The 26,486-nt window shown below is 36.6% G+C and overlaps 1 protein-coding gene across 3 annotated transcripts in view; it reads left to right on the top strand.

The window, feature by feature from the left end:
• Nucleotides 1–13,402, top strand: part of GABRA1 (gamma-aminobutyric acid type A receptor subunit alpha1) — a 41,691-nt gene extending 28,289 nt beyond the window's left edge. For all 3 annotated transcript variants that reach the window (XM_039701583.1, XM_039701584.1, XM_039701585.1), the window contains exons 8-10: nt 4,307–4,459; nt 7,025–7,227; nt 10,587–13,402. In XM_039701583.1, coding sequence (XP_039557517.1) covers nt 4,307–4,459; nt 7,025–7,227; nt 10,587–10,895 — 665 coding nt within the window. In that variant the 3' untranslated portion in view covers nt 10,896–13,402. The remainder of the gene's footprint in view (nt 1–4,306; nt 4,460–7,024; nt 7,228–10,586) is intronic.
• Nucleotides 13,403–26,486: the final 13,084 nt, after the last annotated feature.

Raw genomic sequence — 26,486 nt, 5'->3', positions numbered from 1 at the left:
AATGCAGTAAGAATCTGAGCACTGGGCATGAACAAGAGCTCAGATGACCACATTTACTGGCCAGTGGACCAAAAGCAGCCCTGCTTTAGGGGAAGTGGTTGCACTGCTCTGGGTACAAACAACATTGTGACTTAGAGAGAAGTCCACTCATAACTGCATAAACCAAATTTCCTAATGTGTTGCTGTTAAAGCCAACGAACATTTAAGTGAAAGTGAGTCATCTTAAGGTGAACTGGAATTTGTGTCTGAATTTTTTATTTAGCTTGTTAAAATGTATTCATATGCTCTATTAAGCCAAGAAAAGCTCTCACAGACAAGTTTCTAGGTTACTGCTTGGAAACTTCTGTTCAGTTGATATAAAAGTAAGTGGGATGGCAATAATAGGAACTTTGCATGAGAACAGCATCAACACAACTGCTCCCATTGCTGAGCCCAGAGGTGTGCAACAAGCAGGTAAAAAGGGGAGAGCTTTTGACCTTCCCACAGGTGGAAATGTTGCCATTGGCTTTTCTGCAGCCAGTAATTCACCCTATCTGCATTTTGCTGGAAAATCAGCAGGATTTGAGGGGAACTGCAGGGATCTCAGCTCTTGGTTCTCTCAGAGAGACCTTGCCAGCCTGCGGGGCTGCCTTTGCTCCTGCTTGCTGCAGGTGCTCTAAGGGAGAGACCTTGCCAGCCTGCGGGGCTGCCTTTGCTGCAGGTGCTCTAAGAGCAGCAGGAAGTCAGAAAACACTCAAGAGGGAGCATAACTAAACCAAATGGAAATGCCAAACATGGTTCAGGGTAATTAGACAGCAACGTGAGGAGCATGCTATAAACTATTAAGAAGAGCAGACAAGAAATTTTCAAACAGAACTGAAACATAAATTTAAGATTTCTTCACGCATTTCCATGAATAAACAATTTGTTTTGCCCATGCTATTTCAAAGATGTGAATTCTGCCTCCTTTTTCTACCTGAGGAAAATTCTTTACCATTGCTATCTATAAAGTTAAATACAGTATAGTTAATACCTAAAATATGCTGAGATGAAGATATTGTTGTCTAGATGCTGAAAAGCACACAAAGAACTAAACGGAATAGTTACCAAAGCTAAAAACAATCCCACTTCAGAATCTTTTTAGTATTTGCAAATTTGCAGTCCTCTCCAATTACTACCCGATAAGTGTTGCAGCAATTCAGGCTGCAAAAGATAAGAATACACAGTTGACGAAGAAACATATTTATTGCTTGTAAATTCAATGTCTCAAAGGAAAATTCTTCATTATTTGCTTTGGAAAGAAAAATGTTTTGCTTTCCTCATACTAAAGGTGAGGATCAGAAGTGGTTAATAATCCTTTTTCTCCAGCCACAATTCATATTGACTCAGAAAGATTTTAAAATTATCCTTTCTGTAAGTACCTTAACGCTTAAAGGGCTTGTGCAAGTTTCTATTTATATATAATTACTTTGCCACCTTGAAAACTCTGCTTTACATTGAGAAATATCAGGATTTATATTCAAAACACTTTTTTTTTTCTTATCTCTGTAAATCTGCAGAGATGATGGTGTTCTTAAGAGTTTTTTTGACTGAGTTACATGGCATAAATAGTAAATGATAAATACTTTGTCTTAAATTTGTGGCAAGGAAAGCTTTACTTCTTTACCTACAGTAATAGAAGAAGAATTGTAACAGCTCAAACTCAGCCCACACCTCAAACTTCATGTCTGATGTGATGCACATTAACTTCAGGTGCTGATAATTCTGTTTTTTTACAAATCATTTACAGAACACTGAGAAATAGCTTTAATGTATCTTTACTGAATAATCAACTACTTTCTTCTATGGGCACAGATTAGTTTATACCACCTGTACATCTTGACTCAATTATTGCAATATTAAGGGCTGATTAAAAACTGCACCTACAAAAGCACTGAAAACAGGCACAAATGCTTTCAGACCTACTGGAAATATTCCAGCATGGACAGTCATTCAAAAATAAAATGTGTATTGTGTATTACATATAAACTAATTTAAACATTGGAATAAATAAAATGAAAACCAGATTTATCTGCACAACACAGTTATTTGTAGAAGACTTCAGGAATTACAATTTAGCTAAGAAGAAATACCTTTCTTTCTAACTTCCTTGGATAAGAAAAGATAAGAGCTAAGAGAATATAAGGTGTTTAAGCTACAACTTGTGAAAGCCTAGCAATCAGACACTGTGAATATAGGCAATATTTTGCTCAAGAGCTATTTGAAATTCTAGATTGTAAGGAATTTTATGACTGTATTTCAATGCTTTCAAAATAGAATTCCAGAGGAACTGGAAAGTTATGAGAGTGATCAGCAGCTGTCATAAATGTGGCGATGCTGTTCAATTAAAGAAAGACAGGAAATATGGTAAGCCAAGGATGCAGTGAATAACTGGAGTGCTTTCATGTCCTGCAGTCAGCTCAATCAATCTTATCAAACATCTATCTTTTAATAAGTGGCTGCCCAGTGAGTGCAGTCCATTGGTGCTGTGGAAACTTCAGGACGTGGCTGTGCCTTGTAACTGAAGTGCAGAGCATCACTGCAGGCCCCGGCTCTGCCCTGCTCACTCCTCCCAGCACTGCCTTCATCTGGCTCCCAGCTCAGACCTGCTGCAGTGCTTAACAGATGAGAGTAATCCCTGTCTTTTTAATTGCCTTTATGCTTTGGATCTTGTTCTCATTTTCCAGAGGTTAAAAATACTTTGATAATTTAGGCAGCTAAATAAAGCATCAGAGTACAGTGGTGTGTTCACTCTGTATTCTTAGCTTGCCATCTACAATCAGTGAATTAATTCTGACACACCGTTGTGTGCATTCTATATCTGATTGCATTAAAATAGTTTCCCACGTCATATTTTAAGGAGATAAAATTAAGTTATTGGCTCTCCTAGCCAAGACTGGCACCTTTTGTAAGATCATAATCTCTGGTACAGAGGAGAAAGAGTTTGTTTCAGTGAAAATTAAAGAAAGGTGAGCAAAATTTAAGTAATAATTCCCACTATACTACAGCCATTCCTATTTTTGAAATTAAAAAAAAAATCCTTGTATATCCTTTGCTTTACCATTCAATTTAAAATTTATTATCTTTTCTCCCTTTGCTGCTGTCTTTTATATTGAAAGAGTATTGTCATATGTTATAAATAAGCTTTCCTTGGGGCTAGAAATTGAGCAAGATTGCTCAAATGGATGTTCTTCTGGACTCTGCATTATAGAAATGGGCATTTGACATGCTCTGTGCATAAGCAGTCAATGTCTAGACATAGTTTTTCAATCAAGTTTAAGCTTTTCCTGTACAAGAGCAGTTTTCTTCTTCCATCTGCCTACATTTTAAAATAGAACTACAGTAATTTCACATGTCATCTCTAATCTAGACAGAAGTTTCCACTCAGTTACGTGTCTACTTGTTTCATTTCTAAGATGTTCATTGTATAATAAGAAGAATCAGTCTACTAAAAAAAAAATAAAATAAAAACAATAGGTTTTTCAGTCTTTGGAGAATATACTGTTTGCCAAAATCCATTTTAAATTATATAAATAATGATCTGAAAATGAGCAATATTTGCTCTGCTGGCAAGAAAGGTTTATGGAATGAAGTAAGTATATTAGAATATTAGATATATTTATATTTATTATTGAAAGTACAAATCAAATTTATTTATATATTAAAAAAAATAATGTTCATTGCTTTTGGAGTACCCAGCTCATACAACTTCATAGCTCCAAAAGCATTAGGGCTAATAAATATTGTGTGCTATTCTTGTAGTAATCATTTATTTCAGGAGAGAGTAATAATTTACTAAGGTCCTAAATTAGCAGAACAGAGACACTTCAGAGTACATAAAGCACCAACAGTGGTAATGGAAATACCATCACATCAGCAATTACATCTTAAGCTTGGCCCAACAGAAACACTTTTGGGAGGTTGTCTTGCTTGAGTCTTTGGATTATGTTTACATGGTTATGCTGTGGTGGCTTTCCATCCTCGAATGGAATAAGACCTTCCTACAAGAGCTTTAAACAGCCACCAGTTAATGCAGACTTTCATTCTCTACTCAGCAGAGAAAATATGTAAATTTAATTAGCATTTCCCAGAAATATCTAGTTTTGTATTATTAAGGAAAAATTTTATAACCCGCCAGGTTTATGAAATGTTTTCTTCAAAGCTGACCCATTTTGATTTGAAGACTTCTATTTTATAATAGGAGTGAATGTAATGAAAAATACTTCCTACAAAGACCTCTGATGTGTATATTTATAAAAGCTTTAATGTTCTTTTTTCTTGGTTTTAGGGGAATATGTTGTTATGACTACACATTTTCATTTGAAGAGGAAGATTGGTTACTTTGTCATCCAGACTTATCTGCCATGCATCATGACAGTGATACTGTCACAGGTGTCCTTCTGGCTTAACAGAGAATCTGTTCCAGCAAGAACTGTATTTGGTAAGCAAGACCTATAAACCTCCTGGCAATCATGAGGCAATTGGGTTTCAGAAATGTTATTGTAAATGTAGTTATTGTAACATGGTATTGGAGAACAGTGTGAGCCTGGACATGTTGCACACACAAGAGCTAACAAATTTCATTGTGAAAATATAGGTCCAAAGCTTTTAAACTGATTTGGAACTGAGTGTAAAAAGAAACCTGAAAATACCTCAAGCCATCCATTACCATTTGAATATTCCAAAACAATCAGATTATGAATAAAACATCTCTGACAATGGCAATAACGTTAATCATGGGCTTATCAAAAAGGATTTAATCAATGGGTATCTGTCACTTGACATCTTTAGGCCCTCAGAAAATTCTTATTTTAATTTTTTTTCCTTAATCCCTTTTACAGGCTACTGTTAGATCAGCACCAATTTATTGTGCTTACAGCAGTGAATACATGCACTCAGGGAATGCAGTGAGCAGGCAAGCTAAAAGACCCTCCAGTTTATAGAGCTGGTCCCTAGAATTTAACTACTGCTTGCAAATGCTTATCTTAAAACTCTTATATTCTTTCATATTCTTTGGTGATATTAACCTAAGTCAAGTACATATTAAAAAAAAAAAAGGCAATGAATTTTTATTTAGGAAAGCTAGAACCTGAGATTTCTGCTCTGTGACCTGGTCCTGGCGATTTCCAGATGGGACTGCTGAACACCTTTGGCAGGAGGTGGAAGCATCCCCAGCCAAGCTGGCTTTGACACTCGCTTTGCTGCCTCAGGGCACTGCAAGGACAGGATGCTTTGGGCCCTCTGGCTTTGCCAAAGAAAATTAACCCATTTATTCTGAACATGGCAAAGTCAGAGAGTCACTGTTGAGAAATGCAGCCTCTGAAGCTCGTGTTGGACAAGAGCTATTTTTATGGACCTTGCACCATTCACAGCTGTGCTTTAGTTTCTCAATTTCTGTGGAAATCAATCACAACTTGCATAGCCTTAGACCTCATGAACCAAGCAGTGGCTTTTTCTGTTGATAGACAGATGTGCATTGACAGAACAGTGTTTTAGACTGCAGTATAATTAAATTTGATTTACATAATATTGTTTAGATTAGCAACTAAAATTAATCCTGAATTTTTAACATCAGTTTTGCTGAGAACTACACTACTAGAGAGTTTTATAGTCAAATCCATTGAAATTGTAATTATTTTACCTCTTTTTGCACATACCATTTAAAAAGAAATGTCTGATTATCAGTTTGAAATGCTGTACTTCACGGTCATTAGATGGAGAACAGAATTTCCTAATCTCAATGGATAATATATAATACTGCCCAATTTTCAAACTGCTATCTTCACAGGCTCAAGAACCCACAAATTTCTCAGTTTTCATTTTAGAAGACAGTTACTTAGTAAATACTCTTGGGTTTGCTCCATCATTATGTATCAAGATAGCTTTTTCATTTCAAAATGAAATTTTACAAAAATTTCTTTTTACAAAAATGTTCTTTTTACAAAAAGAACATTTTGCATGAATTCATTTACACACAGAAGCACAACACTGATCTTATAGCCCACTCAGTACCACAGATAATAAAAGTTATAAACCTTTCTTCTGCTACTATGTGAGAGAAACATAAGGTCACTAGCAATAAGTCACAGAACACATTTGGTTGCATCTCAAGAAAAAGAAATTGCTTCCTCATTAGGCACTAATAATTCAAGCTCTTCACACTACCACGTAAATATGTTGTTCATTAATTGACCTATTTCAGAGCACTGCTCATTTCCACTAACACTCAGTGCAGCAAAGATGAACTCGAGACACATTCGAGACATGACAGTGCAGTTGTCAAGGTAACTTGTGGACATGTGATTTGATGTAAATGCCTTGCGTGCGCTCGGAGATTCATTTTCCAAGCAGCTGCAAGCAGAGGGAATTCAGTACAGTCCTGCTTGCTCTTGGGGCCAGGTGAGAGGAAAGGTTCAGCAGTGAGAAGCTCTCATATCAGAAATGAAAATTACATTGTCATTCTTACATAAAATCTTTGCTATGTTCATGGTGTCAGTGACTAAAGGGACAGAAATCTGTAAAACCATCAATAAAAAAAAATGAAATAACACATAATTCTTTGTGCCCTTGAAAATATCTTTGAAGTATAGTAGTCCAAATAAGCTGAAACAAGTTTTTTTTTGTTTTCTAAGTGTCTCAGAACTGCTGCAAGAAAGAACTAAAGATATTAAACTGTTACATCTGTAGTATAATTTGCAGCGCATAATAAAGAGCTGCAACGAAATCCCTCAAATACCAGGAAGAGTAAAGTAGTTCACAAATTATACTTCCATTCCACCTTTAAAAATAGTATTCTATTACAACAACATCAAAGAATAAAAGCATAAAAAATGTTTTGAAAATCCTGCAACTTCCACAAAAGTGGAAACCTGATATCCTCATATAGAAACTGAACTCAGGTGGGGAAGTTTGTAGCAGCCAGGGGTGTAGAAAAGGTTTTACCACCTCTAGCAGCTGGGCAATGAAGCACAAAAAATGTCCTGAAGACACAAACTCTGCTTTGCAGGAGTGACGACTGTGCTGACCATGACTACCCTGAGCATCAGCGCGAGGAACTCGCTGCCCAAGGTGGCGTACGCCACGGCCATGGACTGGTTCATCGCCGTCTGCTACGCCTTCGTCTTCTCGGCGCTCATCGAGTTCGCCACCGTCAACTACTTCACCAAGAGAGGCTACGCCTGGGACGGCAAGAGTGTTGTCCCAGAAAAGGTAACGCCTCCCCACATCCACCCCAAAAGATCACACTCTGCCACAGCTGGTCACTCTGTGGGGTCTAGCGCATTAACAACTCTTATTATGTACAACAGTTGTTACTCCAGGAGAGTTTACTCCTGTGTGCACACGCAGCATTTCCATGCCATGATTACATTTAATACCTAAATACTGCTTCTGACATACTGGGTGATAATGCTATTAATAATGAAATATTCTACTGAGATTTTGACTTTGGGAATTGAGCGGAAAAAAAGATCAACATGTATTATTTTAAGGGAAGGAAATTAGTTTTTTTATGTTTGAACAAGAGAAAGTGTAGATACCTCAGTGTAAACGAAAAAAAAAAAAATTGGCTGCAGTTTTTGACAGTTCCCAAGGTATAGTGCTCCCCAGCACAAAATTCAGAAGGATGCTCTATCATCATCACCAAATCAATCATCAGAGGAGTTTTTATTGCCTTTCTTAACTATGGGAAAAATGTGCTTACTTAGAAGGAGGAATTGAGAGTTTTGCTGGGATTGTACAATGCTGATCTCTGCCTCCATGAATGCACCAGAGAAAACTCCCATTCACTCCTTTAGGACTGGGATCAGACCTGGTCTGTAAACCACAGGTGCATCAAGAAATTGTTGAGGATATTTAGGGGATGAAAGAGAAGTTTACTGTTTCCTGTGAATTACCATATCAGCTGCTCCTGTGAGCAAACTAATTCATTTGGGTTAACTTCCCCATGAACACTCACAGACTAGAGATCCAACAGAGCAGGTATTTGGGGGAGCAGATGTAACTCACTGGTATGCAAAGATATGTTCTAATTCAGAATTATGTGCATATATATTATTTATGTATATTAGTTGTGTAAGTCAGTGAAAAAAAACCTCCAAATTAAATTAGGGCATTTATACAATGGCAACTACTACAAAATTATTGTAGAAAAAATGAGTGAAGTATCAAAACAAGCTTACAGTAATGAGCTGCACAACTGCTGCTGAATGTTGAGTTTTCAGTTATTGATGATACTTTCACTGAAAATAATTTTTTTATTCTTTTTGTGTTTTCATGACATTTGTTATAAAAATGAACTGCACTGATAGAACTGTATCCTTAAATATTAAATATTGCCATGCTAATTTATCCTCCCTTGTAATGTAGTTACTATAATAAGCTGTTTCATTTGTTACCAAGAAAATTACATTCTAAAAAAAACCCCTACACAATACCCACCACAATAAACATAGTTTAAAACATTGGAAGATTTATGGCTTTGTGCTTGTTAGCAGGTAAGGGCTTTATGTGCCATTTGCTGGTACCTGTGAGTTTTCTGCAGTGAGGAAAAGCAAGCAAGGCAAGCTCACGATGATCACAGCTTAATCAAATTTAGAGCTCTAATTAGCTGTCATATTGCTTGTTCATGAAGTTGAATTTGACATGAAATATTAAGACCCAGGCTGGTGTCAGGGTTTTCTGTGGATCAGATTTCTGGTGACATTTAAATCTATTGAAAGGGCTTCCCCTGAGACTTCAGTGAAGCTGCTCTTTGTCTGCTGGATTTATTGCTGCTCACCAGAGTATCTGAATGAGCAGCAAACAGGATTGCCTTTACACTCAGCAACCATGTTAGCAGCCTTCCTACCTGGGAGGGGAAAGAATGGACAGCCAAAAAGCAACAACAAAAAAAACCCAAACAACTCAAAACAAACAAAAAACCCCAAAAAGCCAAACAAAAAGCAAAACAACAAAACACTAACAGAAACAAAATAAAACCTGACATGCTTTTTTTTTGCTGGAATATTTTTAACCTGTTTGTTCTGAAGAGTTGAAGCTTTTTCTTGGCCTGAAGCTAAGAATTTTATTGCCATGAATTAAAGAATGTCTACATCAGAGTCATTAGGTGAACACCTTTCCTTACTAAGTAGCATGATTTTAATATTTGAGCCTACATTTCCTTCCAGAATGGGGCTCCAAAGCTGTTCCTCCACAAGCCTCCCCCACTTGCCCTCAGGCTTCTGCGGCTTCATTTCCTGTTCCTGTGTGCCCAGCAGGAGTCTGTCCACTCCCTGAAATGTTCACCTCTTGAACAAGATTTTTTTATCAAAACTCCATTATTAGGGGGTCAAAGTAGCCATTAACCTATAGTTGATCTGTCATTAAAAGTACTGTGGCCACATAAAAGTATTGCCTCCCTGGGAGAGCTGCTTCTTGAAAACAGAGAATTGTGTTTGCTGTCTCATGAAATGACGTAACAGATCAAATTTCACTGATATTTTCTCTTCAACCATATCTTCCCCCCATCCCATGAGGATGAAAAGGATAACATTTGCCTTTTCTTTTTGTGGCAAATACTACCTGAAAATTTTGCTAAGCTGTTGGAGTTGGTTTTTGCTATATGCTTGGTTGTTGGGGTTTTTTCTCATAATTGGAGGAATCCTTACACATTCTTAATAACCCACTACATCTCTTCTGTATTTATCATTGGGCAGTGGCTGAAGAACAGGTTTGGTGTGCCAGAAACTGGACAGTTGAATCCTAACTGGTATGCCCAAATGTCAAAATTTATTTTCTTTCCTACAACTAGATCCCAAAAATAGAATACTAGAAAATATAAGGACCTAGGGATAAAATAAGTTTAAATAAGCTCAATAAGTCCTTCTCCCCTAAAAGATATTCAATATATTCTTGTTTGAACAATATAAGTAGGTGGATTAACAAGTCATACAGACATTAAAGTCTTCGCATATGGAATGCCATTTCAGCCATTATGCTCCAATTTTAAGATTCAAATAAGAACATTAAGTTCCTAATCCATAATTCATGTGCCTCTGGTGTAAACCATTAGTGAGCAGAATACTGACAGCTTTGCATCTTCTTGAGTAAACCACTCCTTTAGTGCATGGTTACATGATAATTTAGTGTGTATTTTTGTGTATAAATTATGTAAAAACTCTTCATATCACAATATTTGTCTTAATGTTGGAAGGCTACATTAAGAATTTGGCATCCTGTAAGTTTCTATCCTGATCAAGAGAAACAGTTTGTGAGACTATTGAGCTATGAGTGCTTTGTCACTGCTGATTATCATTAAAAGTGATTTTGCCAATGAGCCTAGCTATCAGGTCTCATTTTTATTGATCACCTAATTTGGTTTACCAAATACAAGTAATACAAATGGATGATTTTGTATTTATTGTCACCTAAATATTTTATACGAGTTATATACCCAGAACTAACTTCTCTCTTACAGCTTATTACACTTTGTGGTATGAATTTGATTAATTGCAAAATGTTACAGTGCTTTTTCATAATTTCATCTGTTGAGAAGGTACTGAGGTTGAAATATTTTCTTCTTTCTTCAGCCAAAGAAAGTGAAAGATCCTCTCATCAAGAAAAACAACACCTACACAGCTGCAGCTACAAGCTACACCCCTAATATTGCAAGGGACCCTGGGCTGGCAACCATTGCTAAAAGTGCAACAATTGAGCCCAAAGAAGTGAAGCCAGAAACAAAACCTGCAGAGCCCAAGAAAACTTTTAACAGCGTCAGTAAAATTGATCGGCTATCAAGAATAGCCTTCCCTCTGCTTTTTGGAATCTTTAACCTGGTCTACTGGGCTACCTATTTAAACAGGGAGCCCCAGCTAAAGGTTCAAACTCCACATCAATAACCTCATTTATTCATATAGTTCTGTTTTGTCTTTTGCTCTGGGAATTGCTTCCCTTTTTCCCATACAGTAATTCCCATTTGCTTCATTGCCTCTGTCTTAAAGAAAATAAAGGTTTCTTTAGTTAGCAAAAGGTAAAATATATCTGTATATTTCAAAAAACTGTGTGTGAGCGAGAGAACATTATAAACTATATACTTTGGAGAAGTGATTTTGGAAATGGAAAAGAGTTATAGAGTAATGGGAGGGTGGAAAAAAAAAAGAAACCATTTGTAGCAAGCTTAGTACTGAATATCCCCAAAAGATAGTGTATAGGTAGATGAAAAAGATATTTTTATTCAGAAGATTGTAGGGATGGGGGAAATATTCTTTATGACATTCCTGATGCACATCTTAGACTGTATCATTTATTCAGCCACTGTTTATAATCTTTTCAAGGATGCAAAGCTTTCCATTTGCTGAATCCTGTAAGATATATTATTTTCCTAATCCCTTTTCTCTTCTATGTTCCAAACTACCTGACTTATAATATTAAATAGTCTTTAATGAGAAAGGAAATCTACTCACTCTAGGTACAGTTTGTCACTGTATAGCACATAAGATCTAATGGTAACAAATGCTTTAATCTGCTCTCTTACTGCAAGCTTTTTCCAAGCATTAAGTTGTCACTAGACTAGATTTAAAACCAGTCGCACAACCAAGTGCAGATCCCAAATTTCTACTATCACCTGTGTAATCCAAACAATTCCTGGATGCTTTAAAGATAGCTTTTATTCATCACTATGTTTTAGAGAGTTAAAACAAAAAAAAAAACAACAAAATTTTTGCAAGCTCTAGATATGTTGAATGTATTCTTTTATAAAATGATACATTAAAAGAAGCTTTAGATTGAGATTTATGAATAGAAGAAAGATAAAATATAGTATTTAAATAATATCTGTAAATATGCAGCATGAGATTGTACATTTTTTTACTTTTTTAAAGTTGTGTTCTTAAAACATTGTGTAGGATTCACCTCTTAGCTCTTAATATGTTGTTAAATGCTCAATAAACATATTTAGAGCCTGAATTAAAGGAGAAAAAAATAAATCAGTGGTACTGGAACACTTACAAAAATAAATAAGCAGAAAGTGCTTGGAATTTATTCCATTTGTAAAGTGGTTAAGTGTACAGCAGCTTGCAATTTGACAATGTCATCCAATGTATACTATTAGATTAATGACTGGTCTGCTCAGGTCATGCATAAACACTAAAGTATGGGATTATATTTGGTAGGTAAAAATGGTGAAATATTTGTTAAGACAGAAGTTCATCTGTATATTACTGCTATATTTGCTGAAACATAACTGTTACAATAAGCGATGTAATATATGTAGCATTAAATACAAAGAAGTCATACATAAAAGAATGTACAGGAAAATAGATTTTATTGAGTAAACTTACTACATTTCATTTTTACTGTAGCAATATATTTGTAGGAACAATATGTAAGGGCTTTAAATACAAGATGTCCATTTTGCAGGTATTGTGCTCCCTTTAAAAAAAATTCTAGTCAGTATCATTACTGCTAACTCTTAGAAATAAACTTTCAGATGAAGTTTTTTCAAAGAGACTGGAAGAATGGTGGATATTTGCAAGAATCAATTAAAAAATGTAATTTATGCTATTGAATGGATTTTGAAACAGTGCTACATGAGCCTCCAGAGAAAGAGCTGCTGAGAGTCAAGTTTAATAGGCAGTGATTTCTAAACTCTTAATCAAAAAGTTGACATTCTCTATCTAAAAAAGGAAATATTTAATGTTTGATTTAGAGATTTTTTCTTTTAATAATTCTTCATTGTCTAACATTTAGTCCTGTCTGAACTTAATAAGTTATCTGATTGGATCTTATTTAAAAGGGGATGTTTCATCTCTGATATCATGTGTAGATATATGTATAGAAAAAAATAAACTATGGCTCTTTAACTTCTGTGTACTTGTTTATCTTGTTATTTTTGGCGTTAAACTAGTGTGTTCATTTAGGGCATTTTATCTTTCTAGCAATTCATAGCTACCTTTTGGTCTGCATTTTGCACATTAGATGTGAATATTACTTACCTAGTCTGCTTTTTGCTATGCAATGATTGCATTATACCACCTCTTAGTTAGTCTATGCCAATAGTATTATACTGTATAAACTTGACTGCACAGTTTATCAAAGACAAGGTATTCTCTATGTAGCTTTTTTACAATGCTTTGCTAAACCATGTAATAATAGTAAGTCTTCCTTGAAAATATTGATACACTCTTATAGAGGACAGTTTCTGTTTACTCCTGAGATAATTTTAAAAAGATGACATTGAATGTTTATTGCACCTCAGTGCAGTGATGTGGCAATAAAACCTAAATCTAATAGAGGTTGTTTATGGCAGAAGCATGTATTGCTTTACAGAGTTTAGCAAAAGCTCTTTATTTTATGTCAGACTGTAATTCTATTATAATAATAAAGCTAAAAATGTTCAATAATGCAAGTGAATGTTTTACTTTGGTTTTCTTTAGTTACTGCCTTTTATGACACATTGCTTGATTAGCTGCTATTCATTCAGAGCCTTCGTTTCCTTGGATTTAGTAATGAATGCAGTTTTAATAGATGTGATTTTCTGCACAGTGTTTTCCAGGGACAAATATAACAGGAATGTTTCACAAATCTGATTTGACATTCAGAAAAGATAGCTCACTCTGTACCATGTATATCCAGTAAGGCAATTAATTGCATCAGATGAACAATTGTTAAGGTTTTGTATCACAACACTGACTCATACAAGGTAGGAACAGAATAAAATGCATTTTCTCCCAGATGAAATGGCAGATAAACCAGAGATGGAGAGTAAACGTATGACTATTTAAGCTAGATATATAACTGGTTAAATAAACACACAGATCTAAGAAAGACTGTTAGAAAAGAACCCCAGGCTGTATAAAATAATATTACACAACTACACTAATATAGTTGTAGGGATAGCTTTCAAACAAGCATATGTATATCTTGGAAATTTTAGTTTTCAACTCCTCTTTCTTTCCCAAAGAAAAAAAAGGAGAGAGGAAAAGTCATTCCAGTGCATTCAGCCCCCAAACTCTCTTGGAAATGATGCTGGAAAGCAAGGCTTGTGGTCTTCATGTACAGACATACAGCTTTAGAGGATCCCAAAGGCTGATATAAGTTTATATTTGTATATAACAATATTCACAGTGTCCTCAAGCATAAGTCCTACAGAAGGCTTCTTCAAAATGGAAGGAAAGACTGAAAGGACTCAGGTTCTATCAATTTATTTTGCTTTCCTCTATTTTGAATGAGGATAATGCAGTCTGAATCCCTTCTCCTTGCCTCCTACAACTGACTCCACGGAGATGAATCCCTATGAAAACTCACACGGGCTTTTCTGGAAGAGGATGGTAAAGAAAGTGTTTGAACACCCACCTCCTGTGTTCACATGCCAGATGCAGAGCATACATGGGGATTCTCACATCTTGTCACTGCTCAGACATTTTTAGGCAGAATTTTACTCAAGTAAAAATGAGTCAAAATGTCTAGAGGCAACAAGATTTGACTCAGAGGCAAAAAAAAAATTATATATAACACTATTCAGTTTCACAGTGTGGAAGAACAGCCTCGTCAGGTGACAGATTCACAGCCACCAGTCAGTCCAGCATGGCACCCTGACATGGGAGTTCTGTTTGTTCTGATGTTACATCAACAGAAGCTCCTTCATTTTTCCTTGAATCATCCCTAGAAGCTACTGCAGAACTTTCTTAATGATCAAGAACCTTTTTTACACCACCCATGACTTTTCTAATTAAATTCTTGCTCTTGGACTCTAAGACCAGAAAAACCTGATTTTCTTTCTATCTCCTTCTGTTTTTCATCAATATAATAAATAATAACAGCTTATGAAACACTCTAATGCCTGGAAAATGGGGCACACATGCTTCAAGGAGCAAGTAATAAGATAACTTCTTTTAGCCTGTGCTTTGTATCTCAATGACTGTCCAAATAAATTAGTGTGACTGGGCAAAGTCAAACTTTTTCTTATGGGCTGCAAAAAATATCAGTCATACTTTAAAATCTAAAAATGCTAGATCTCCTCAGACTTTCTATAGCAGATCCACTGAAGAAAAATATCCTTGTGCTATGCATAAACATGACATAGCTTAAATAAAAATGTGTTTACAGTCCTAGCACATGAATTTTGCAAGTGAAGTGTATTATGGGCTTGTCAAGCTGTTGCTGTCATGTTCCATCTGATTCCAAACTACGTCAAATACAACAAGAGAGGTAAAAGCCTTGAAAGGACGAGTTTCTATAGGCTCATTCTCTCTGCCATAGCTCCATCCACACTGGCAGGGTGACTTCTCAGACGCTGATAAATTTATTTGATTAAACTGCTTTAAGGCATTTGAAGATGCCCTGAGTGGGATTTGCAGCACAGCTGTTACAGCACCTCACCCAAAGAGTAGAGATGCTTCCCCTCAAAAACCTGCAGATCAGCCAGCACAGGGCACAGCTTTTCCCAATGTGCTGTCAAGGGAGCAAAGATGTGTTTGCTGAGCTCCTCTTTCAGCCAAGGACATTTGAATGCAAACAGATACAATGAATTTCTTTTCAAGTGTCCTTATAATGCAGTATTTGATCAGCCTCAAGTGGTACAAGCCTGAGGATCTGAATCAGCCCCAAGACGTTCCATTTGTTTAGCAGTGATTTGGTGTTGGCTCTCCAGCACACTGCCTTTGCTACACTCTTGATTTTACATGTACCATCTGATTAGCACCAGATCCCTGCAATGCCTCATAGGAAAAAATAATTCAGCTGCCATAGAATTAACGAAAGCTACTTAAAATCCTCTCATACTTGGAGATGCTGTTCCATTACTGCCCACAGCAGCAGATTCACACTTCAAAGAGGTGGTTTGTAAGCTCCTAGGATGGCTCTCCATTGTAGAAATACTGACTTTTGTAACAAATTTACTGCAAGGATATGAAAAATGCCAGAAAAAATTAAAGTGAAGTAAATCTTTTATGGTTATCTAAAACCAAAAATAAAACATAGTGAAACTACAATAGATAGATCTTTTTCCTAAATTAAATTCTCTTTTTATGAAATACTTTATAAAAACAGTGAAATGGATTTCTGCCAAGAATCTTTCAAATGAATACACCTTTTGAATCAGAGAAAAACACAATGGAGGTCATAGTAAAAATCACTATGATTATTAGGACCTGCTATAGGCACATAAATTTAAGAAAAAACCTTAATATTTCTGAATTAAATGTAATCAGAGTTCATCTCTTTATTGATGAAATTATTAATTTTAATAATTCAGGAGGCATTTCAGACAGGGTTTTGCTTTGATTTGCAAACTTCAACTCCTGGTTAATCTTTCTCCTGCCCAAGGAGCTGTGGCAGGCATGACAAGGTGAGGGACACCACTCTTCAAGGTAGTGATGGCAGGAAATAGAAGTCTTACATCAAACATTAGCTTTAACATGATCATGTAAAGTACTTTTGTAGCCACACATAATGCTCAGCTACACCTCATGGACATGACAAAATAATACACATATTAATGTAAAAATGTGGGCTTGGTAGGGGGGTTTAGTTTCCATCCCTACCTTGCCTCACCAGCCCTGATTTGTAGGAACTCTGCTAATTTAGACCAAGCAAAATGTGTTTTTTTTTTTTTTTCGTACAAAACCCTGCAAACCTCAACTCCTGGTTAATCTTTCTCCTGCCTGAGGAGCTGTGGCAGGCATGACAAGGTGAGGGACACCACTCTTCAAGGTAGTGATGGCAGGAAATAGAAGTCTTACATCAAACATTAGCTTTAACATGATCATGTAAAGTACTTTTGTAGCCACACATAATGCTCAGCTACACCTCATGGACATGACAAAATAATACACAGATTAATGTAAAAATGTGGGCTTGGTAGGGGGGTTTAGTTTCCATCCCTACCTTGCCTCACCAGCCCTGATTTGTAGGAACTCTGCTAATTTAGACCAAGCAAAATGTGGCATTGTGCTACTAGGACCTTTACCAGCTTGTTCCTGACAACCTCTCATCTGCTCTGTGAAAGGCAAAGAAAACTTTAATGAAGTAACTGGAGCAATGTTCCCTTTCCACAGTTAAAGGACAGCGTGAACCATGTGAGTAAGGAATGTACTGATACAAAGTTTAATGGCTGCAAAGCCAGAATGTTCATGCCTGCAAGAACTTTTTTTACTTCCATGTCATCTATCCCTCAAAAGATAGCCAGATTTGCAGAAAAGGTAAGTAATTTCCAGTTCAGAGGATGCCAGCCATTATTTCACTAGGAGCTTTCTAAAAATTGGAGCTGTGTTCTGGTCACTGAGTTCCTGATATCAAGGCCTGTGTTCATCTCTGATCCTGACCCAGACTTTCTTTTCCAACAAAGTTTGCAGGGCCAAAAGTTCTGCATCCATTTAACAGTTTTTGAACAGACAGATTTTTGGCTTGCAACTCCCAAGCAGTAGAGAGAAGAATAATTTTAAGACTACTGAGACAGAAGAGAAAGGTCATTATGGACAACGCAAAAAACTGGTAAAGCAGAAAGTCCTTATCATAGCTTTAGTTGATAACTAACCATCCATCATTCAGTCCCCTGGTCTGCTCCTAGCAAATGAGTTAATAAAACAACAAAATGCTTTCAAGTGGATATGAGCAGAATTAAACAGGTGCCTGATGCTTTTGAAAACCTCATTATTTCTATCCATGTAGAGAATGACTTTTAGAACATACTGGTGAGGCTAAGAAGCAATTATCACATGAAAAACATCATCAGATTGTGCAGCAAGTTCTGCTAGCAAAATTTTCTGAGTCTGAATTCTACCAGAGTATGCAGCTAAAAATCTTCCTCTTGCAGCTACATGGACAATGCCATGAATACTAAGGTGGCAAGCCATGGAAACACCGGTTTCAAAACAGAATTCTAGGTTATATTCACACTGCTGCAAAACATTTTCTTAATTATATAACAGAGCTTGAAATTTATATTGAGGGTTTTTATAGACCTGGATGGAACCATTGAAGACAAATCTAAGACAGAAGTTACTTGTTATGTTCCTATATCAGGCCTTCCTGACAGCAGGAATAACTTAGATATCCAAATCAATTTCTGTGAGACATTTTTATCACATTTTTCTAAATTGACAGAATTTATCTTTCAATACAACTTTTACTTTTTCTGAATACCATCCTTGGTTGACTGAAAAGTAAAAGATACAAAAAGTGAGAATATTAATTTTGTTCCAGCCTTAGGTTCAAAAGGAATAAGTAAGCTTCAAGAGATATAACCTAGAGAAAAGCAGTTTTATCTGGCTACTGCAAGAAATAAATGGAAAGAAGTTTATAAATAAACATGATTCATTTATTTATAAATGTCTGCAGATAAGAAATAATAATAATTCTCCGATGTAACAAAAGCTGACGTATTTATTACTAAACATAATGTACTTAACAACAAGAGCTGTAAGACAACAGGCTGTTTTACTACTGCCTCTTAATGGGAATTACATGAATAATGAGTCCCAGGAGGCACTTAGCAGTGATAAAGGTAAATATTGGCTCTAAAAAATGTCAGACAAGCTATTATATCTCTGTATTGCAAGCAAGCTACACAGATTATTAGCTATTATTTTGTTTTATTATATCTAGCATTTAATAGCTGGGAATGTATATTTAAAAGATAAAACAACTAAACAACTGATAATATCTGAAAGCACAGTCAGTGCAAAGCAAATAATCGATTTCTTTTCACACCATAACTGTGGCTGGATGGTGTGCAAGAATAAAGGAAAACAAGCGTTCATCAAGGTCAGTGCAGTGAAGGACCTTGAACAGAAACCAGCACAGAAGAAACAGAATTGCAATGAATCACACTAAAATCTCAGATGGAAAATATAACTTCTTTCTACTACTGTGAGTTTCTATATAGGAACAGAGAAGAACTTGCCTGAGATCTCAGCTCTGGTATTGACCCATTACAGAGTGTACTTTGCCTAGCTGGAATGGACACCCTGTTCTCAGCAGTGCACACAGAAACTTTGCCTGTACCACACCAGAGGGAATACTGAAAGTAAGAAAGGTGTAAAGTCAGACTTGAAGCAGCTCAACATAGGCTGAAGGAGGCTGGCAAGCAGCAAATGTGCATCTGTAGGAAGGGAGGAGGGGGTGATGTCAGAGCTGCTGACCCATCACTCCTGGGTTTCCTCAGCAGCCAGTGCCTGCATGCCCAAGCCACCTGGACAAGGTTCCCCTGGCCACTGCTCTGCCTGAGCCCCTGACCCAAAGGGCCTCCTGCAGGAGTGACCTGACACAGAGCAGGACTGTGCCTGCCACAGATTTCTGAGGAAAAGCCTCAGTCTTGGTGTGGGGCTGTCTCTGAGGTGCCCTCTGAGGGAACGCTGTGGCACCACTGAACAATAAGGTTGAAAAGTTGTCCTTGGGCACTCCTTGCTCCAAAGAGGGACAAATGGTTCTTACAGGAAACACCATTCCCTATCTCTGAATAATTCTTATTTAAATGTATTAATTGTATGTGTTAGATTATTTCCACAGTTAAACCAAAGTGTTTCAGAAAGAAATCATTAACACTGGATGTATGCCAACAGTTTTCTGTCCAAGAAATTCAGACTACTACAGGCAAAAAAACAGGAGACAAGACTGTGACCTGGTCTGCAATAACTGGTAACTCAGGATGTCTGAGATTTAGGACACTGTTCATCTGAACATAACTTTCAGTCTACTTCTGTGCATTCAAGAGAAAAATATTTACCATGGTTACAATACCATATTTTTGGTGATATGACCCAAAGGCTTAGCTATGGTTTAACTATTATTAACTTATTTGGTCCAAGGACTCAAATTACCAAGTCTTTCTCTGGGTGAACGTGGATAAGTCACTTTTTCAATAATGTAAAATGGTAATAATAATGCTGAGCTGTTTATGGATGCTCATGTTTCCCTCTTTAAACAAATTATGTTGAAGAGGGAGAATTGTTTGCAGTTCACCAGATTTGAAAAGATCATGCAAGGATCTACTCACTTTGCTCTCCCAAGCTTCTTCAATGACCTTTAGATTCTGCTGAGAAAAAATGTCAGGGATCAGCTGGTATTACTGCTATTAGCTCCAGCAGCAGTGAGGATCTGGGGTGTGCAACTGGGACTTCTCAGCAGCAAAAGCTGTACAATGAGCTAAGAGGCAGGTAATTAGAAAAGGACAGGGAAAGCTGAAAACTTCACCACAGTAATGGTAATGTTCATGTGCATTAGAAGCCTCAGCCCTGGAATGTGCTAATACCCAAAATTCTAGCCCGTACTAGGCAATGGCATACAAGCACATTGTGGCTAAGTCAGTTTTAAAAGAGAATTCTAAATGAAACAGAAATACATTTCGTGGAGAACTTTTTCACCCCAGCCTGTTTCTAGTGAAAAATCAAAGATTTTTGAGATAGATGGTTCTCACACAGTTTATGGAATTCTTAGCAGAAGCTTAAAATGTTTTGACAACACCTTTGGGTTTTGTGGTTGCAGGGTAGACACGTTCCCTTTCTTGCAGTGAATTTCCTCATAAAAAAGAAAGTTTCCTAAGTTTGAATGGTCTCTCTGTGACAAGGGATTCCCCGCTGTAATATATTTCAAAAGAAGTCCCTTAACTCACTCTACCCATCAGTTCTACTCTACAGTTGTCTCTTCTGATGTTCCAGAAATCACCAGCCTGACTTACATTTCCTTTGCCACTCGTGTCACTGCTGGCCAGTGCAGAGCAACAGAGGTCAAGGGGCAGAGCTGTAAAAATAAGTCAAGAGGAGGAAAATCAATTCTGGAGCCCAAAAGGCAAAACTACTGATGCAGAAGATTACTAAATACTACCAGTTGCCTTATGGCTCTTGAATCTTCTGAGGAGGACACTGTGAGGCTTCTGTTCAATAAATATGAAACACAGTCTGGGGGAAGTCAGAAAAAAAAATCAGATTCTTCTTTTTTCATTGCTCCTAATTATTGTTTGCTTGGAGGAGAGGGAGGGAGGGGAGGATGGCAGAGTGCTTAGCTCTATAAAATACTTTAAAAGTATTTCTATGGCAAACATAACAGAAAGAGTGCAAAACCTGCTGACCCTTTGAGAAATTTGCATCAGCTCTGGGGAATCTGCTGGGACTCTGCCAAGGGCACAAAGTCACTGAGGAAAAATAACCACGTCTTGAATATGTGTATTTAGAGCTTAAATTGTGGTAGGATGAGGATGAACTCTCAAACCTAATGAAACAGTTCTAAACCTCTAATCAAATTACTAAAATGCTATTAAATTATTTTTAATTTATACACATAAATATGAATTTTCTCCCCAAGTACAAGTGATTTTTCTATCTGCCATAGCTTTAGTGTTAATTTGCACTTCATCTTTGATGTCTAGACACCTGCAACACAGCAGAATTCATGCACAGAATACCACACTGCATAATTTCCTGAGGAAAGTGAACAAACCACGGAACCACAGTTCCTCCTAAACTTTGTGGAAACCAGTGGAAAATTTGGGGTGTGACACTTCAAGCTTTCCTTTTTACTTAAAGCATGGTTTTAATGGGCCAGAGCAAGCAACTCCTGAGTGATGTCCATCTCAGTAACCCTCAAAATTTTGTTCCAATTTCCCATGGAGATAAATGGTGAGCTACTCTAATGTGTGAGTGGCATTGATGCACATAACCTGGAGCTCTGATTCTAAGTGGATATTTCAGTACACAGAGGTGGAACTCTTCACTCATTCGCCACATTTTTCTCCTCCTTTCTCCACAACTTCTTATTGTGTGGGCATAATTTGCTTTTCAGTCTTAACGTTTTCTACAAAGCTGTTTCTCAAGCTGTGTGTACCTAGACAGAGTTCTCATGAACTGGGAAAGTTAAGGTGGCCAAATGAGCCATGATATATCTTAACCACAATTAACTACTGAAATGTGGGTACATAAACCAGTTTGATGTCTTGGCCCATGGGGGCTGAACTTTATTGAATTTCACCTTCGACAGATCTTGTTAAAAATAAATAATGGAAAATCTGTTCTCAGTAGTATTAAACTAACATCTGAGCTAGAAGTTCCTTGCAGATTCCCTCAATTTTGCTAAACCTTCAATCACATGCTTTTGTTTCACTCTTGCTTTTGCCAAGAGTTGTTAGGGCAAGATACAGGGAAGAGACTCAGGAACAAAGTGAGATGACAGATTGTTTCGTGCCACAAGGAACAGTGGGATTAAGAAACACAACAAGCTTGTGGAAAGATTTTGTGGCTGCAGGCAACCTATGTCAGAATTAGAGAGCAGTAGTCCTGGGACAGCAGTGCCCCAGAGCTGTGACTTGTAACAACTGTATATGGCCTAAATACCAAAACAAATCCCCATTTAGTCATTTCCAATCTAGTCAAAGGAGACAGTAAGACATAGAAAGGAATAACAAAGTAGTTGCTGCATTCCAGTCCACCCTGAGACTCTTATCCTGAACTAACATGGACTTTGTATGAGATAAAAAATTAGCTTCTGGAGCAAAATTAATTGCTACTCTCTGTAAGATGCAGAATCACCAAACTAGATCTTTTTCCATGAATACAAACTCCCCCTTTTTTTTTTTTTTAAATATAATTTTTCCTCCATATGATAAATTGGTTTTGGACTCCAAAAATGGAGGAATGAGTTTGACTCTAGTGAGTGATAAACAAATACTGGACTTTACTTGGATTAGATTATCCTTGATGGGGTATCAAAACATCAACCTTTGTGAAGTCCAGTCTTAATGAATCAGTAATGTACCATTTGAGAAACCTGAATTAGAACGACCAATGTACAACTGCTCTAGTCTAAACTGTGTACAATCTGTGCAAGACTGAGCTATCAGGATAAAAAATAGCCTGGTAAATACTCAAACATAAAATTTTACTGCCTGTGCTCCATAAGGTTTTTTCTGTAAAAGATACATATACACTTTCTTTTGAGCAATATATTTTTGCTCTAAAAAAGATTTTGATGAAATAATGTTGGTATTTTATTTCTAAGTTAATAGCCAATATAAGGTGCTATAAAAAAATGTGGATCAATATATGATCACTAAAATGCAAGGTTGATAATGTAGCAATACTATTACAGTGTTAACAAATGATTCACATGAATTAGCTAGCAGACCAATAAAATCCTGCTCAACTTCCACGAGTTAGTAAAGTATATTATAAATGTTAGGTATATTCTGTTATATAAAACTTTCTCATATCTGCAGTCTGTGTTGTATTTTATACTGAATAGTATAAAAAATGCATCCTGTACAAAAGACAAGAAGAAAGAGGAAGAAAAGAGCAGCACAGATGATGGATTCAGAGATTCAGCTGGAAAGCATTAAGAAGTAAAAAGCCCTGTGTGCAATACAAGGAAGATTCAAAGAAGCTAGAGCAAAAGAAAATAAGAGGGAATAAACTTCCATCCACCAGTAATGAGGTTTGAGAATATTAATGTACATCCCAGAATGTTAGTTGAATTTGTGTTTATACATTTTTGATTCATGTTACGAAAGCAAGACCTAAGTAGTGATTTGACTTAGGACCCTCTCCAGCTACATCACAAAATTTTGCTAGTGTAGTAATTGAGCCAACAAAAATATAATTAAAATGGGATTTAATTCTTTATTGATTTGGAGAAAATCTATCCAATAAAAAGAACTAGAAAAACATTCCTGCACCCTAATCAATATAATTGCCATGATAATTTCCTACCTGACCAAAATATACAATAAGAAGATTTTAAAATCTTCTAATTAAAAATATCAGTTTGAATCACCCAGGTCTGGACATGCATTCAGAGTTGACAATTAGGAGTGTTTCATCTTTGAGCTTTTTGCACCTCAACATTAAATAGAGATTTGAAAATTTTGATACAATTTGCAGCTTGTATGGTGCTGAGTCATGTGTGGAAAAAAGTGAGTGCCAGAATCAGGCTGGGATAAAAGAAAAGGGTTTTTTAATGAAGTAACATGCTCAGTTATGCAGAAATAGAGGATTCCAGGGAGATCCAGTGGCCCTATTAACAGCATGGGTGGCAGTTTTTAAGCAAAACTCCATCATCATAATCTTATGAGGTGATTAAAGACAAAGACTCAATTAATAAGGATTGTTATAATGTGATTTGAAGTGGATTATAGTATCATTTTACTTCCTGGGCTTAACAGATAGAAATAGCAGATGAGTGCAGGATCCTATTACCTAGCAATAAAATAAAAACCTACAAGCCCAAACTGGGAAAATAAAACAGAAAAACAAATTCTCAGTAAAATTACTGACATGAGGTGTAGGCTTATACTGCAGCAAACTAACCAGGGCAGGGATTTGAGAGCTGCTGCTGAAAATTTACAAATTTCAACCCAATACAATGCAGTCATGAAGTAGAAAAATGCAAATTGGAATCAGAGCTCCAGAGACTGAAGTGGAAAATAAATAAAAAGAATTAGTGTTGGTATCTACTTTTTTTTTTTCATCTACAGTAATAGGATGTTAAATAAAGAAATCCTGTTCAATTCTGGATGAGAAAACTGAGACAAAAAATGAGAAGTGCCTGAGAAACACAACTAATGTACATCATATGATTTAATATAGATCAGAAAGATTTCTTAAAATATAATAAATTAAAAATTAAAAACGGTCTCTGATAGGAGAGATTAAAATATGTAGTATGAACAAGGAATCTGTGCAGTAGTTTGAACAACTATACATAAAATGACATGCTACCTGTTTCATTAAGAAGCAGTAATCAAGTAAGTTGACTAAACCAATTAATATTATACAGCAAAGTCAAATTAATTGGCCTACTGGGACACCCTCTGTAAAGGTAGAATTATTATTTGTCAGAAAAGCCAAATTCCCAATCTGAAGTGAGGAAATTAATCTGCTTCATCACCAAATCCTACTGACATGTCAAGTATAAGCCTCTAGGGCTAATTCTCCATCACAGCACACACTGATGAGGAGCACAGGAGCAGACCAGCCTGGGAGTCCTCCCTGTGGCATCTTGATTGATGACCAGTTCAAAGAGATATTTGTAAATGCTTATTTGGCCCCCCATGAGTTTCAGTCAGCACAACAGGCAGCTCAGAGTCCCAGACAATACTGGGGCTTCCTTGAAAAAGGCACTTTTATATAAATGAGAGAGCTGTCCAGGAAAGGACCATTAGCAAAGGAAGAGAAAGAAAGGTTGATAAGGGAGTCAGACATGCAGATAAGAGCAGATCAGTATCAGAAAGAGAAACAGTTCTTTCAAGTTTTGCCCAGTGTCACTTCCACACACTATGCTGTATCTACAACAAGGATATAAAAATTCTATCTTAGAATCTCTTCCCCCTCACCCCCCCGCCTCATCCACCCCGTCCCAACCACTGATTATTTCCATGTCCTTTCAGACACTGAAAGATGCTGAGACAGCAGTTTGGAGGCTCACTTTCCAGCTCTGCTGGAACCATCATCCAAAGATTTGAGAGAGATTGCATATAACCTCTTTATAAAATTAATCTCCATCCCCGACAGAGCTCACACTCAAATACAAAATCAGTCTCTTTGAATCCCCATGATAATCAAAGTGCTATAGCCCTTGTTATAAATAGATTTAAGTGATCTTAGCTCACTTGTTCCATCACTCTGCCAGACAATCTTGCTATCACAAAAGGATTATCATAAATGACCTGGAAAATTCTGTTAACCCACAATGGCTCCAGAACAGTTATAGTGCAGGACACCTTAAAGCAGTTATTTCTGCCCTTAACTGTTATTCATAAAGGAAAAACCTGTACTTGGGACCATTCTTTTATCTACCTTTCTCCAGATGTTACAGAAAAGCATTCTGAAAACAACAGACACAGTCCTAAAAAACTCCAAAACCCCTGAAGAACAAAACCCCAATAACTGAAACACATCTTTCCTTATTTTGGCTTTAAGATAAAAGAAGTCAAGGTTAATTCTAAGGCATTTTCTTCAACATATAGCTGAATCCAAGCTCCTTGCACAGATACACTCCAATTAGCTTGTGACTGACAGCTGTCAGGCTGGTTCATAATCATGATTCTTTGTGGTAGATATTCAAAGAGACTAAAGGAAAAAAAGTCATAGAAAATTGAATTTTGTTAGTAATCGGACTAGTGCTAGCTCATTGAGATTTTGTTGCTGCACATGCTTCTTTATTAATTTTAAAGACTGGCATTTAAAGACACAGTCAGCTTTTCCATAGCAGAGACATCTACTGAGGTTTACAGATGAAAGAAGTCATCCAGGAATGGAAAATTAAATGAGTTCACCTACACAGAATAACTCACTTCATGAATATTTGTGCAACAGCTTAAACTAATGGAGAAGCATATGCAAAGAAAACAAGTATGTGCAAATACAGAGCAAGCATACATGTAGTATAACTTTACAAAGTATAAAGGGGAACTTACTACTGGAAATGAACATTCTAAAATTGAGAATGTCTTCCTCTACTGGACTTCTCATAATGTACTATTTTGTTTATTTAAACAAAGGGAAGAT

This window comes from Passer montanus, unplaced genomic scaffold (genome assembly GCF_014805655.1).
Source record: "Passer montanus isolate IOZ18808 unplaced genomic scaffold, ASM1480565v1 scaffold15, whole genome shotgun sequence".
NCBI classification, from domain to species: domain Eukaryota; kingdom Metazoa; phylum Chordata; class Aves; order Passeriformes; family Passeridae; genus Passer; species Passer montanus.
The sequence above is the reverse complement of the archived record's forward strand: the minus strand, read 5'-3'. Positions and strand labels throughout refer to the sequence as shown.